The sequence below is a fragment of the Brassica napus genome, chromosome A4, assembly GCF_020379485.1.
Source record: "Brassica napus cultivar Da-Ae chromosome A4, Da-Ae, whole genome shotgun sequence".
Lineage (NCBI taxonomy): Eukaryota > Viridiplantae > Streptophyta > Magnoliopsida > Brassicales > Brassicaceae > Brassica > Brassica napus.
Window position 1 is genome coordinate 7658393 of NC_063437.1, and position 15008 is coordinate 7673400.

At 34.2% G+C, this 15008-nt stretch overlaps 2 protein-coding genes across 4 annotated transcripts; one reads left to right on the forward strand and one right to left on the reverse strand.

Moving 5' to 3' along the window:
• Positions 1 to 371: 371 nt before the first annotated feature.
• LOC106410488 (dual specificity protein kinase YAK1 homolog) lies at positions 372 to 7335 on the forward strand. Its single transcript, XM_013850993.3, has 18 exons — positions 372 to 991; positions 1627 to 1826; positions 1951 to 2104; positions 2196 to 2305; positions 2424 to 2493; positions 2585 to 2667; positions 2755 to 2833; positions 2919 to 2959; positions 3274 to 3396; positions 3665 to 3815; positions 4017 to 4131; positions 4226 to 4308; positions 4412 to 4486; positions 4770 to 4844; positions 4932 to 5635; positions 6073 to 6225; positions 6645 to 6937; positions 7012 to 7335. The coding sequence occupies exons 1-18, from the start codon at positions 863 to 865 to the stop codon at positions 7092 to 7094; spliced, it is 2721 nt and encodes a 906-aa protein (XP_013706447.2). The 5' UTR covers positions 372 to 862; the 3' UTR covers positions 7095 to 7335.
• A 34-nt stretch (positions 7336 to 7369) lies between these two features.
• LOC106410487 lies at positions 7370 to 9499 on the reverse strand. Of its 3 annotated transcripts, none has more exons than XM_013850991.3 (4): positions 9250 to 9499; positions 8391 to 9018; positions 8240 to 8304; positions 7370 to 7795 (listed from the first exon to the last, which is right to left on the reverse strand). In XM_013850991.3, exons 2-4 carry the CDS (start codon positions 8995 to 8997, stop codon positions 7565 to 7567), a joined length of 903 nt encoding a protein of 300 aa, XP_013706445.2. In that variant the 5' UTR covers positions 8998 to 9018; positions 9250 to 9499; the 3' UTR covers positions 7370 to 7564. The 3 variants fall into 3 exon arrangements, with proteins under 3 accessions (XP_013706445.2, XP_013706444.2, XP_013706446.2); XM_013850990.3 differs by having other exon boundaries at positions 8391 to 9015; positions 9250 to 9479; XM_013850992.3 differs by having other exon boundaries at positions 8391 to 9037; positions 9250 to 9445.
• Between the last annotated feature and the right edge of the window lie 5509 nt (positions 9500 to 15008).

Genomic DNA, 15008 nt, shown 5'->3' on the forward strand with positions numbered 1-15008 from the left:
CTAAATTTTTCTATAAAACTAGTAGAGATGACATCTCTTCGGAGAAGGTTTTAGGAATTCGAGATCACATACATACCAAAAACGTGAATAAGATATCAATTTTTTTTAAGGAGAATTGTACTATGTTTTTAGTTAAAGTTTATCTTTAATATTCTCTTATCACCTCTAGTTTGAACGATAACAGAATATTTTGTTGTAAAAAAGAGAATAGTTTATTGATTAATAAATTTAAAATTTTTGAATTTTTTTTCTAAAAAATTAAAAGAATGATAGTTTTTTTAAAAAAAATTTACTAGGATAAAATAATCCTAGTTCGCAGAATAAAATATTTGAATAATATTGTATGGATTATTAATAAATAACACTAGACACAAAATGCAAAGATGGAAGGAAGGAGAGGAAAGAACAAAAATCAGGAGTGGTCGTTTCGAAGACGAAACACATCGACTCATCTTCCTCACACGAAATAATCAAAACCAAAACCAAAATCAAAATCAAAATCAAAAGCTTTCACTTTTCTCTTGATCTCCTCTTTTTTTATCGTTCCTTTCTCGCAATCTTGTACCATTGTGGTTAGATTCGTTCGTCCTCCCATTTCAATTTCTCCTCTGAATTATAGTTGAAATTGTCCGGAATCTCTCTTACCCTTTTCTTTTGGCGTTCCTCCGAAGACATAAAGTTGGAATCTTTCTCTACATTTGTGTTGATTTATCGATAGTTCTATGGTCCGATTTAGGGTTTGACTTGGGGTTGATTTGATGAAGAAAAGGGGCATGGGACTATACTCAATCGGGTTTCTCTGAGAAAGTTTAGTGTGGTCAATTGAGGTTTCGGGTGCTTCTACTTTGGTTTCGTACGGATCATGGATGACATTGGTGGTGGAGCTCGTGAGATGGGCTCTAGAGGTGCATCAACACCGTGGCAGCCAATTCAGCTTGTTTTCAAGCGTTATTTCCCTCAGACATTGCGTGCTGCTGTGAAGAAGAAGGCGGTGAGTAGTCCCCTTTCTTCGTGTTTGTGTAATTGGATTTGATTTTCCCATTCTGCTAAGATAACAGCTTTTAGATTTGGTATAGTGAGAACGCATAAAGAAAAGGCAAGGGTTGTTTTGTTGTTTGTAAAGCTGCCAGAACTAGCTCTAGGTTCAGGAATGCATGACAGTCTTTACCAATAGCCTAGCATGTTCTCTCGCTTACAGATAGCCTAGTAGGTTTTTGCCTTAGAAAATGTTTTTACTTCTTAACTGTACCCAAATTACAGCTCAAACCATTTACCATAGTACTTTAGATAAATGATTATAGTTCATCAAACATGTCATTAGTAATGCATCTGCCCTTCCATGTCTTTAGGGATAGAGCTCATTCCTGAAAATGATGCAAAATGTTACCTTGAATGACTGGATACATCTTTACCCGGTGTTTGTCACTGTAACAAACGAGTGTGCATTAATCGTAGATGTAGTGGATGATTACTTCTATATGTTATTGTCTTCTTGCCATGACTTTACCTTATCAACCCTTTAGAAATGTATATCTACGTTCAGATAGTAACAGCCGAGATTTTTTTCACTGTTGCAATACTTTCCAGTGCTCAAATTTTAGCTTGGATGTATTTTTCTGTTTGCAGGTAGTGGAGAGACTCACTAGGGGCTTGGTTGAGACATACAAAACATGCAATCCACAGTTCAAATATAGAGGAGAGTTGAATCCCAAGCGGTACTTGACTACTCCATCGGTTGGTGTGCTCAATGATGGCTTTGATAATGTCAACTCCGACCTAATTCTGGCTGTAAATGATGATTTCTGCAGTTCAGATTCACGGCATAGGTTTGTCATTGCCTTATTTGTACTCAGTTTTCATTTTCACTGATACGGCATAAAATTTGAACCACTTCCTATTCACAAAATATGCCTTTTTGATTAAGCTCTCACTCCTGGTCTAACTTCTTAGGTACATTGTCAAAGATCTTCTTGGCCATGGGACTTTTGGTCAGGTTGCTAAATGCTGGGTTCCTGAGACAAACAGCTTTGTTGCTGTGAAAGTAATAAAAAACAAGCCTGCATACTATCAGCAGGCGCTGGTTGAAGTGTCTATTTTGACAACGGTATGTGATTCTTCTGTACTTGAATGATCCTTTGTCTTAGTATTCAAAAAAATTTTGAGGTCTGTCTCATACTTTTTGCTTGAGTGTGTAGCTAAACAAGAAGTATGATCCAGAGGACAAGCACCATATTGTTCGCATATACGACTACTTCTTACATCAACGTCATTTATGCATATGCTTTGAACTTCTCGACATGAATCTGTAAGTTGTATAACTGAAGTATTCTTCTCTTTTCGCACTATACGTTTGTCCGTGTATTTCTTTCTTTCGTTCGAACTGTTGATAATAATTCCCATGCCCTTGGTAATTTCTGGTTCAGGTATGAGCTCATAAAGATAAATCAATTTAGAGGCCTCTCGTTAAGCATAGTCCAGCTCTTTTCTAAGCAGGTATTTAGATTTCTAGAAATGTGTTTTCTCTATTTTGTTTGTCTTAACGTCCGAATTTACTATATCAACCGTTTTCTATGGTGTCCTCTAGATCTTACTTGGTTTGGCTCTTTTGAAAGATGCTGGCATAATCCATTGTGATCTGAAGCCAGAGAATATCCTTCTGTGTACCAGGTCTACTTTGTAGCATCAACCCTATGCACACAACTGAAATCAACAACTTTAATTAAGTTGAATAGTTTTTTTTTTCAATTGCATCAGTGTGAAGCCAACTGAAATTAAGATAATCGACTTTGGATCAGCGTGCATGGAAGTTAAGACTATTTACTCATATATTCAGGTTCTTCTTGTTTCCTATTTATCTTTCTATTCTATTTTGTCAAACCAAGCAATTGAATTAAGTTGCCTAATTCATTTTTCTACAGAGTCGTTACTACAGATCGCCGGAAGTTTTACTTGGGTACCGGTATCCTTTTTAGTTTAAATATAATAAACTAAGTTAGAATATTTTCTCATAGTCGTTGGTACTGCACTGTCTCACTGTCTTTGAGATTTGCTTTTTTAGCATGTATTCACATTAATCTTGTTTGGTCTGTGACTCTTATTGATCTATTTAACACACTTGCGGTAACTAAGTTGCTATAGTTCCAGCCATTTGTTACTTTCTTATCCCGCATTAATTTGACTGCAAACAAAAGTTCTTTGCTTTATGCTTCCTATAGTACATGATATCTTAAAATATTTTGAGTCTCTATGTTGAGGCTTAACCACTCTATATAGATACACTACTGCTATCGACATGTGGTCTTTTGGCTGCATCGTGGCTGAGCTGTTTCTTGGATTGCCACTGTTTCCAGGAGCTTCAGAATTTGATATCTTGAAGCGTATGATTGAAATACTGGGGTATGATCTTTTATTATGAAATTGATAAATGAGCAATCAGTCTATATATGTAGTATTCAGGGGATTTTTGGGTGTCTGCACCCTTGGTGCTTACCGTCATTCTTTCATTTCCCTTTGTATTCAGCAGTCCTTGTTTTAGCTTCTCAACGTTTGTGCAACTATGGAGTCCTTTTATAGTGTCAAGATATCTAGGAACGAGGAACTTTTCTTATTCTGGCAGTGGCCTTTTTTATGTTGTGATTCGATATTATGTCAAAAATGTTCTCAGGAAGCAACCACCTGATTATGTGCTCAAGGAAGCAGAACATACGAATAAATTCTTTAAATGTGTTGGGAGTGTCCACAATTTGGGGAATGGTGGAACTTATGGTGGCCTCAAAAGTGCTTATATGGCACTGACGGAAGAAGAATTTGAAGCTGTAAGTAATTATTGATTTACATCTGTGACAGTGGTATAAAAATGAGTATTGAAAACTCGGGACAAATAATTATATCAATAAACAAAGGAAGGCTTAGACTGTTACCTGAGGAAATTAATTTTATTTTAAATAGTCATTAAGTTTTGACTTTGGTAATTTTGTTCTCTGGATGACTCGTGCCGTTCTTTACTTTTAATTCAGAGAGAAAAGAAAAAGCCAGAAATTGGGAAAGAGTACTTCCGCCATAAGAACCTTGAAGAAATTGTTAAAGGCTATCCTTACAAGATAAACTTGCCTGAAGACGATGTAGCCAAAGGTAAAGTCAGGACCCTCTAATGTGCTTAAGTTTCCAGGGATAATCACTGGACTATCTTCCATGGTGACTGTTTTTTTTTCATGAACCATCACAGAAACTCAGATCCGGTTAGCTCTTATTGACTTTCTGAGAGGACTTGTTGAATTTGATCCAACAAAACGTTGGTCACCTTTTCAGGTATTGAACTTCCTGGCTAACGTCATCTGTATATCTATTTATTAAAGGTTTCATATTATCTTGCTACTCGTAATGGACACACATCTACTTTTCATTTCTTTAGGCTGCTAAGCACCCTTTTATCACTGGGGAACCTTTTACGTGCCCGTACAACCCTCCTCCAGAAACACCTTATGTGGTAAGTCAGATGAAATTCCTTTCCAGGTCTCAAACTTCTTGTGTGGCCTTATTGTCTTACCAATGATTAGTTTTATTTCATCATTTCATAAACCAAACAATCACGAGATGGATTGAAGATACTTTTTCTTCTAGCAAAATTTTCCGATATTTTAGTCTTCTTTTCGAAGATCTTGCAGAAAAATGGCTGAAGAAAATTGAGATTCTTTCTTGTGGAGGGACGTGTGAAAAAAATCCCCTATTTTCACTAAATTTGTTTTGTTATCTTTCCATTTTCCTTATAGCATGTTGCTCAAAATATCAAAGTGGACCACCATCCAGGTGGAGGGCACTGGTTTGCCGCTGGTCTTTCTCCTCATGTATGACTCTTGTCTCTTTTAGAGTATTTGTAACACCTTCAAGTATTTAGTGGACCTCCTTTTCAAAGTTGTTTATTTCTCTGATAGGTATCAGGGATAACCAGAATGCCCATGCAAAATAGTCCCCATTTTCAGATGTTTCCTTATTCACATGCAAATAGTTATGGGAGTATCGGAAGCTATGGTAGCTACAATGATGGCACTATTCAGGGAAATAGCTATGGAGAGAACGGCAATATGTTTGCCTATTATTCTCCTGTGAATCATACTGGCCTATACATGCAAAACCAAGGTGGTGTCCCAATGCTTGGAACTAGTCCTGATGCCAGACGTAGGGTTATGCAGTACCCACACGGACATGGCCTTGGTACAAGTCCATCCGCTGGAAATTTTGCTCCTCTACCTCTTGGCACTAGTCCGTCACAGTTTACTCCACCGAATACAAACAATCAATTTTTTGCTGGCTCTCCTGGACACCATGGTCCGACATCTCCAGTAAGAAACAGTTGTCACGGGTCTCCCTTAGGAAAAATGGCTGCATTCAGTCAGTTCAACCGAAGAAAGGGCGTTGGATATTCTGGAGGTTCTCAATCTCAGGATTTTTCCTTATCACGAGCGCAAGGGCATGCGATCGATAATTTTAATCAAAGTGAGGGGTACTCCACACATAACATTTCCAGCTCATCCCTCCGGTCCAATACGTATAACCCTTCCAGTACTGGACCCCAGCTTGAAAATCCGGATAATACCTTATCAGTGCCTGATCCAGGAGACTGGGACCCAAATTACAGGCAAGTAAACAACGTATTCTCTACTTTACAAGTTATATAGAATGTGTCAAGGTTTTTTCTCTGTGAATGTATGTTGTGTATATGTGCCGGACTTATACAGAATATGAGTGATGTTATGCTTCTGTATTGCCTTAGTTTGAACAGTATTGGAATATGCATGTCACAACCCTTGATTTCTCACCACTGTTAACTAGTAGTTGAGTTTTAAACTTGGAAAAACTTATGGGCATCAAAATCAATAAGTGGAGTGTTATCTAGAACCAGTCACGTTATAGTGTCCATTTGAATGGGCAATCATGCTTTGTTACCTGATGTTATTTCAGCTAATATGATATTAACCTCTTTTCATTTTGCTATTTACAGTCACATAAGATACATGTTTACCTACAGTCCTTTGAATGGAAGTTCTAATATGCACAATTTTGTTATATGTACAGTGATGAATTGCTTCTACAAGAAGATAGCGCAGATGAGAGTGTCATTGCTAATGCATTCAGCAGAAGTATGCAACTTGGTTCAGCAGATGCCTCCAGCTCCAGAAGGTTCAACAGTAATGCCCCAGCCTCATCATCAAATCTGGCAACCCAAAGGTATAACCTAAAAGACATCCTGCGGAGTGTATATTGCAACTTTTTTTGTTTTTATTTTTATTTTTTGGTTGAAGCTCTATGAGAATGCGCGAACATATACCCCCACCACTAACTTTGGTGAATCTTACATCTTCCATAAGTATTAACTTACCAGGACAAACGATGTAGTAGCTTTGAGTTTCAGAGCTATATTAGAAACGCAGAAACTCCCATACTTGATTGTATGATTGTATCTTTGTGCACATTAAGCATCTTGATAGGACGGTGCTATATTCTAGTAGTAATGGTAGACACACTGCACATGAGGCATCACTTGAACTTGCTCTGATAGGGAAAATTGACTTTTATACTCATGCAAATCATTTAATGCTCTTTTTTCGTTTCACTCTTGATGGCTTGTAACTTTGAATCTACTTCAGGAGATATGGTGTCAATCAAGCGTTCTCGCAAGTAGAGAATGGCAGCCCTCCAAGTAATGATCCGCGTGCCAGATTTGGCCAACTTATGCCAGGATCACAATTCACTCCTCATGTCTCCCAGAATTCTCCAAGTCGCTTAGGGCAGCAGCCTCAACGGGTCTATCATGGGAGACCAAATGCTGGAAGGCCGATGGATCGGAATCACATCAATGCGCAGCTTCCTCCGTCCAACAGTAATTATGGGGGTCAACGCTCACCCAGAAGTAGCTCATATACCAATGGTGTCCCTTGGGGTACTTAATTTCACTCTTAACTTTCTCTAGAACGTTCTCTTGTCATACAGCCTTTGATTGGTCTTGTCTTGCAGGAGGACGTAGGACTAACAACCATCATGTCCCGAATGTTCCTTCGACGTCTCATGGAAGGATGGATTATGGAAGTATTGCCTAATTTCGCGCTCTCAACTCTCATTTATTTTGTTCTTTCTCTTGGTGTGCAAATCTTCTTGTTGGAAGTTTGGGTACAAAGTTTGTACGGAGACAAAGAAGAAACAAATACTAGTTCATGGCTTGTGGGCTTTTGATAAGAAGATGCTCATTCATTGTGCCTGTTGCACAAATAAACCTTAAAAAAAAAAAAAAAAAATGTTACTGATATTGTTGGTCTATTAATAGGAATTTCGTATTTGATATTGAACGGATCTTTTTTTCTGGAAAAGACGTTGATAGTTTAAATCAGTCTCTCTCTTGTTCATCTTGATTTATCTGCATTTCTCTCCAAGTTCTGTTGTATACAAGTGGTAGTATCTCTTAATTTCTCTAACACATTAATGAAAACATCTCTCAACTGTTATTAAACACGGAAGAAACGATGACTGAGAGCAGTCCAAAAGCAGAGTCTTGAAGCTTACAAAAATACTCTCATTTTATTCCAATAACAGACAGTAGAACGCAAAGTCTCTCACTAACATGTGCAATATCTTGATTCTCCTTCTCCAACATCATCAATGTCGGCAGTTCCACACCCATAAACATATAGAGCGCCTTCAATTCTTCAGAATATGTCGTGCTCCTAGCAACACTGTATCCTACTATCTTCCTTAGTGCCTCCATCTTTGCCCATATCTGCTCCTCGTTATACAACACCTTCATCTACATCCCAAAAACCTATATTATCAGTAAACAATACTTGTATGGTTTCCTTTTCAGACAAGAAAAAGCCCTTTCAGAATGACTTGGGTATCCAACAATACACAATCACAACTAACATGCTACTATCTATCAAGAAAGAAAAGACTCTTCACAAGCTTCTTAAAGAAGTTCTCCTACAATATGGTATATTGATTTTCGGACATTGCATTACAGGGTTCATGCTTGGACAAAACTTCTTGACTATGAATGACACAGTTAAGTTGAACGGCTCTTTGAGTTATTCTTTTGAATGAGAGAGGCAAATCAAAGTGAATAACATATGGATCCACAGAAAAAAAGTGATTTCAAGAAGCTATAACCTATTCCGTTCAGTTTACCTTCATGAAAGATATGATGTCATTTAGTAATTAAGTCATATGATGAATGAAAAACATCCTAATTAACCTCATTTGAAGATTTTTCCATATCCTTCTCTCTAGATGCTTCTTTTCTAGTAGATTCAAGTGCCCCTGCAAATAAAAGAAAAGCTTGAAGATTCATAAGCTAATTTCATATATTATTAAAACCTGCAACCTGCACTTAATTATAAAACCACCTTCAATTCTAGTTCCATACACTTTCTTCTTTCTTGATAGATCTTCAACTCTTGTCGAATCTTTGCTGTCCTCTCCCTCTCCGAAAGCTTTCTCAGAGATTCCTCTACCAAGGGATTGATTGGCACTACTCTCATCGTCTCTAATACTCTCTAACAAGCTCTTTGACTCTTTTTTGATATCCTCAGGGGATTGATACACATCAAGCATAATGTTAGTCACTCTCAAGGGTGTTATGTGATCAATGTCATCTTCCTTGAAACAAATTGTAGCAGTCCCCCCTTTCTCAGCCTTCACACAACAGGGATCACTCATAGCCACTCGTGCCATGCCATCATCATATATATCACCGTGACCAACCTTGTCGTGGGGTAGCAACATTTTATCACCTCTTCCACCAAAAGCATTAGCAGGAAGCAGTTTTCTCATCAGATTTTCAGTACAAACATAGCTCGCCAAGAGAAAACAATAGGGAAGGGATGCGATCAAGGCGATTGTGGAGGCAACAATGAGTGGAGGAACAAGGAATGGTGCGAAAAACATGACAATAACTGCTGCAAGAACCTCCTTCTTACCCAAACTTACCCTTTTCCTCCAAAGCCAACCCATTATTCTTGCTTCCCAACACTGCTGAAATTAGTAACATTCACTGCCATTGGAACAAAATATGGTTCTATCTAGGAAAAAAAACCTTAACAAAAAAAGTCACCAACCCTTGTTCATTATTCATCTGTATATTCAACAGACTATGAGATAATAAAACTAGTGATGGTTTGACTAATAAAAACACTTAACTAAGAATTTTGTTGGCTTGTGAACCTAAACATCATATTTTCAAAAAAGAAAACAAAAGACTCAAACCTGATTAGGCGATATGACCGAGGATAAGCAAAATTAAATTGTCACGCAGATTCAGCGAAGCTTCATAGAGCTGCGAAAACCTCTCCAACTAAAGGCGGCAGGAGCAGCAGAGTGACACGTGTTGTGATTGGGACAGCACCACACAAGGTTGCATGGCAATTGTTGATTTCGTTCCCTAACGTGGCTGTTCCTCAGATTTTGAAGTCAATGGTCGCCTTCTCCAACTTGGAATAAATACACATCCTTTTTTCTCAAAAAGTATAATTTACTAATTTTTAATTATTATTATTATGTTTCTTCTGAACTTTACAAATACAGTTTTTTTTTAGAAAATTGTAAAATCATGTTCAACACATTGCCGTATGCTGATTATACTGTCATGTAAATAAAAACGCAACTTTTTAAAATCTAAAATTATATATTTTTATAACTATTGGTGAAATCGTATATCAAATTTTATTGACATAGATACGCCTGGGAATCTTGCCGGATTCGGTTCGATTTGGTTAATTTAGATTTTAAATGTTCCGTACTATATACGCTTATAAGCACTAGATGTCTTCCTGCACTATGTGCAATAAAAAACTTTAAAATATTTTTTAACAGATAAATTTAAATTATATTTTAAAATAATATTTTATTAATATTGTAAATTTTCTTTTTCGTATCAATATTTTAATATAAATTTGATTTAATTAAACATAAAAATTATATTTGAGAATATGCATGTATATATTTGAAATTATAATCTTTGATAGAATTTTCTATCTATTTATTTTAATTAAATATATTAAATAAATTTGTAAAATTTGCATAATTACCAAAAAATAAAATTAAACAATATTTATAAAATTTGTAGATATATAAAAAAATAATTGTTTTACAATTAAATTTTTTATAGTTTTCTAAAAAGATTGTATACATTTTTGAAAATTTTAGTAATAAAATTGTATAATTTAAAAATATATAATTAAATAATATTTCGAAATTTATAATGCCATATTTGAATATATTTATTTTAATGATAATTTATGAATATTTCCATATTCTAAAAAAATTTCCAAAATATAAATTGACATTAAATGTAATATATGAGTTATTACCATATTTTAAAAAGTTTACCAAAAATATAAATTAACATTAAATACAATTGCCCATCCCCCTATATATTAAAAGAGAAGTCGCTTTAGTGATTTCTGGTGACGTATCGCTCATAGGTGAAGTTTCAATTTAATTGTTATAATTTGATTGGTCGATTGTTCTTAATTTTTATTTATTTAATTTAGATCTAAAAATTTAAGGTAAGTCTAAAATCATTTAACACCACTTGCCATATAATCTAAAGAATATTACAAATAACAATTTATGGAAACTAATTCTCAAAATTATAGAAAGATTTATTTATCACTTTCAATATTTATAAACTACAAAATATAATGAACGAAATTTTATATAAGATAATTATAATAGTTTTATACTCTACTTGATGAATTGTATTCGAATATAATTATATAATAACTATTTTAAATATAACAAAATCCAAACATGTTTATTAATATTATTTTTAAATTATTTATCATTGTTTAAAGAATAAATTTATCAGAATTTTAAAATAACTTATGAATAGTTTAAATGTAAGTTACCTTATTTATTTTGCAAAGTAACTTATGAATAATTTTTTTTTCTCGCGCAAATTGCAAAGTAACTTATGAATAGTTTAAATGTATGTTACCTTATTTATTTTAAACATTTTCTTGCCCAAGTTATTATCACGTTTATTAAAATTTTAAATGCCAATTTACCTTAATGTTTCTAAATTCTTAATTCGTTTGTAATGACTTACCTTATTACAATATAAAATTCCCGGTGAAATAGGTAATAAGGGGATAAGTTTCTTTAATCTATTTCAGTATTTATTGTGAAAAATAAATATAGCAACGTCATTTATTTTTGAAAGATCGACAATATAAAGTTGCCATATTCAGAATAAGCATTTCTTGCGCAAGTTAGTATCACATTAATTCGACTTTTAAATCTTTCTAAATTGTTAATTCATTTTTAATGACTTACCTTGTTTTAAATATGCATTACTTGCACAAGTTCTTATATATATTAAATGCAAACCAACTTATGACAATGTAGAGTTAATATCTTTCTTTAATCTATTTCAATATGTATTGCGGAAAATAAATATTCAAACGTCATTTATTATGAAAAGTCGACTATATATAAAGATACTCTCAAGGTCTTACCTACAATACAATACAGTGTTGTGAAGATATCAAATTTTTAAAAACAGTATGGTAATAGTTCAAGCTCCCAAAAACTGAGTGTCTTTTATTAGGTAATTAAAACCATGTAAAGATACATGACGTATTGAGGTTAGAATTCTTTACTTGTGGAGAAATTACAACAAAGATTCCGGAAATACCATCGAAATGGTTTTTGTTGATAAATAAGTAAGTAGACTACTACATTTTTTACAACTCATAATCGTCTTTAGTCTTTTGTTCTCAATCCAACTCATATAACTTTATCTCATCTTCGTGTAGGGGACAAGAATTCATGCTTCAGTTGGTGAACAGCTCATCAAACAATTTGAAGGGAAACTAACCGAGGGCGATGCGAAGGTCGTCCAGTTATTCAAATTGTACGATGGTATTGGTGATTATCGGACAACCGCGCATCCGTACAAAATTGGCTTCTTTCAAACAAATTTTGTTGGAATAGCTGATGAATTTCCGAGTGAAGTTCCGGAGATGCGCGGTATGTCAATTTAATATTTCGACTATTTCAATTTAATATTTCAACTATTTTGCGGATGCGCGGTATACCTTCACAGCTTACGAATCAAGTATTTCGACTATTTCGATGCCGGTATGTCAATTTAATATTATTTTCTATTCAATAAAATTTAGAAACTTATAGATCTATCAAATAATGTTAACCCGTCCAACTGCTTACAAAATTTAAGAAATGTTTTGCAGGTTTCTAATGGATTTTGTTTTCTTTATCGAGAATTGTACTTCATAATTTATATTATTTATGAATAATATTTTCAGTTTTATTATATTTTCTTTTAATATGTCTACATAAAATTTTTGATATTATTTATGTAAAAATAATATTATTCACCTAAAATAAAGAATTACAACACATATACAATACAATTCTAATTAATGATAATATAAAATTTGTTACTTCTAAAGCTGTGCACTATTTATTCCATATTTTGAAAGAGAAGTCACTTTAGTGATTTCTGGAAGTGACTTATGGTGACGTGTCGCTCATAGGTGAAGTTTCAAGAAATTGTTATAATTTGATTGGTCGATTGTTCTTAATTTGTATTTATTTAATTTAGATCTACAAATTTAAGGTAAGTCTAAAATCATTTAACATCACGTGCCATATAATCTAAAGAATATTAAAAATAACAATTTATGGAAACTAATTCTCTAAATTATAGAAAGATTAATAATGTTTTATCTATTACTTTCAATATTTATAAAATATAAAACATAATGAACAAAATTTTATATAAGATAATTATAATAGTTTTATACTCTACTTGATGAATTGTATTCGAATATAGTTATATAATAACTATTTTAAATATAACAAAATCCAAACATGTTTATTAATATTATTTTTAAATTATTTATTGTTGTTTAAAGAATAAATTTATCAGAATTTTTAAATAACTTATAAAATGTTCTAAATTATTTATAAAAATATAAACCTACTACATATTGATTGAGAAGTCATATAAGTGATTTTTTTATTACGCGTCGATGATAAATGAACTCTTCAAATTTTTATAATTTGATTGGCCGATGATTTGAGGATTTTATTTATTATAATTATATCTAAAAAGAAAGGATAATTCAAGGGGAAATTTTACTTTTACACTTTATTGGATACCACATTTTGCAACTATACCACAACTAAAGGGACCTTTTTATAAATGCCTTATTCATTAATGGTTAAATGACCTAAGTACCCCCTAACTAAATTAGAGAAAGGGAAAGAGATAAGGTTTTGGTTCCCCCCCCCCCCCCCCCCCGACGAATCTCCACGACGGACGGCGATACTCACGGCGGACGACGATAGTCACGACGGCGAAACTCATGACGAAGAAGAGAAAAGGTCTTCTCCCTCACGAGTCACAACATCTCTCTGGAAAAAGCAACCGGTGACGAGGAATCGCGACAATAACAATCCCGATTCAAAAATCTCATCTCAAAAATGTCGTCTTCTCTTCACGATTCTCCTCTTAGCGATTCTCCTATTCACGAATCTCCTCTTCACGATTCTCTACAAGTAATTTCCTAAATTTGTGTATCTTTTTGTTTGTTTCAAGTCATTTATTGAATTTGTTATTTCTGTTATAAGAAAATAGAATAAGATTGGCTGAGGATTATGTCCCTAGTTAGATCTAAGAGAAAGAGTATTGATAGTGAACATTAAGTTTTGTTTTGAAACATTATAAGCCCTTATAAATTTGGGTTTCAAGTAATTATAAGACGTGTGAACTCAAGAAGTGTTGTCTTGTATTGCAGTTAGATAGCAACGAGTTTTGTACAACATTGAGATTGCCTATGAGGGTTTATGAAGCTGGAGAACCACCAGATAATTCCAAAGCGATAATCCATCACTCAAGGATTGATTATGTCTAGAAGGTAGCAGAAATATTAGGAAAAAAAGAGTTATCTTTGATAGAGAACTCTCACATTGGGGGCATTTTGAAGCTGGTTAAAAGGAGTAGGATTCAATTTTCAGAAGAGTTGTTCCATTTTCTGATGCAGCGAAGAGTATTGACGCAAGGAGAGGATCTCTGGTTTACTTTCTCGGACCAGCCTATGAGGTTTTCACTAAGGGAATTTCATCTGATAGCAGGCTTACGTTGTGAGGAAGATCAGACAATAACAGAGCCGCAGTTCAAAATAAAGAAGAAGCCATACCTTTGGATGCTGTCCAAGGGTGATAAGTTTATGGTAACAACGTTGTATGAAATGTTTAGAGAGAAGGCACGAAGAATGGAAACACTAGAAAGAGTATCCCTTGGAACAGCAATAATCACAGAAGCGGTAATTATGGCAGAAAACCCGAGTTCTAAAATCCCAAAAGACAGGTTGATGCGTTATATGAACTATCGCTTACCCAAGGTGGCTTGGGGTAAAATTGCTTATAAAATCTTGATGAGAAGTGTAAAAAGTTTGAGTGTAAGTTCCTGGGCAGAAGATAGTTATGAAGTGAAGGGTTTTGCGCTAGCCATAAATTTGTGGGCAATGTCATCAGTGAATGTGCTTGGTAAATCTTTGGGAAAACCATGCGAGACATCCTCTTCTTCAGATACATTGTGTCTACATTGGGACTCAACAAGCACTCCGGCAATAACTGAATTGTTAGAGCTGGAGAAGAAAAACAATGTGAGTTTTATAAACATCTATAAATATATTCGTATTGTATAGTTTGAAAAATGGATTTGTAGAGACTCCTTGAAAAGGTCCACAAATCGGTGTCTTGTAGGGATTGTAAATGTGACGTTTATTTATAATGGATTGTAAATATAGTTTTATAAGGACTTATAAATTTATATATATGAGACTTACAGAGATTTGTTTTATTTATTCTACAGGTTGAGGTTAACACAGTGATTGGATTGGGTGAGGAATACAAACATTTGGTGGGGGCAACACATATAGAAGATGTTGACTTTCACAGTGTTGTGAAACTAGTTCAACAAGGATACAAAATGA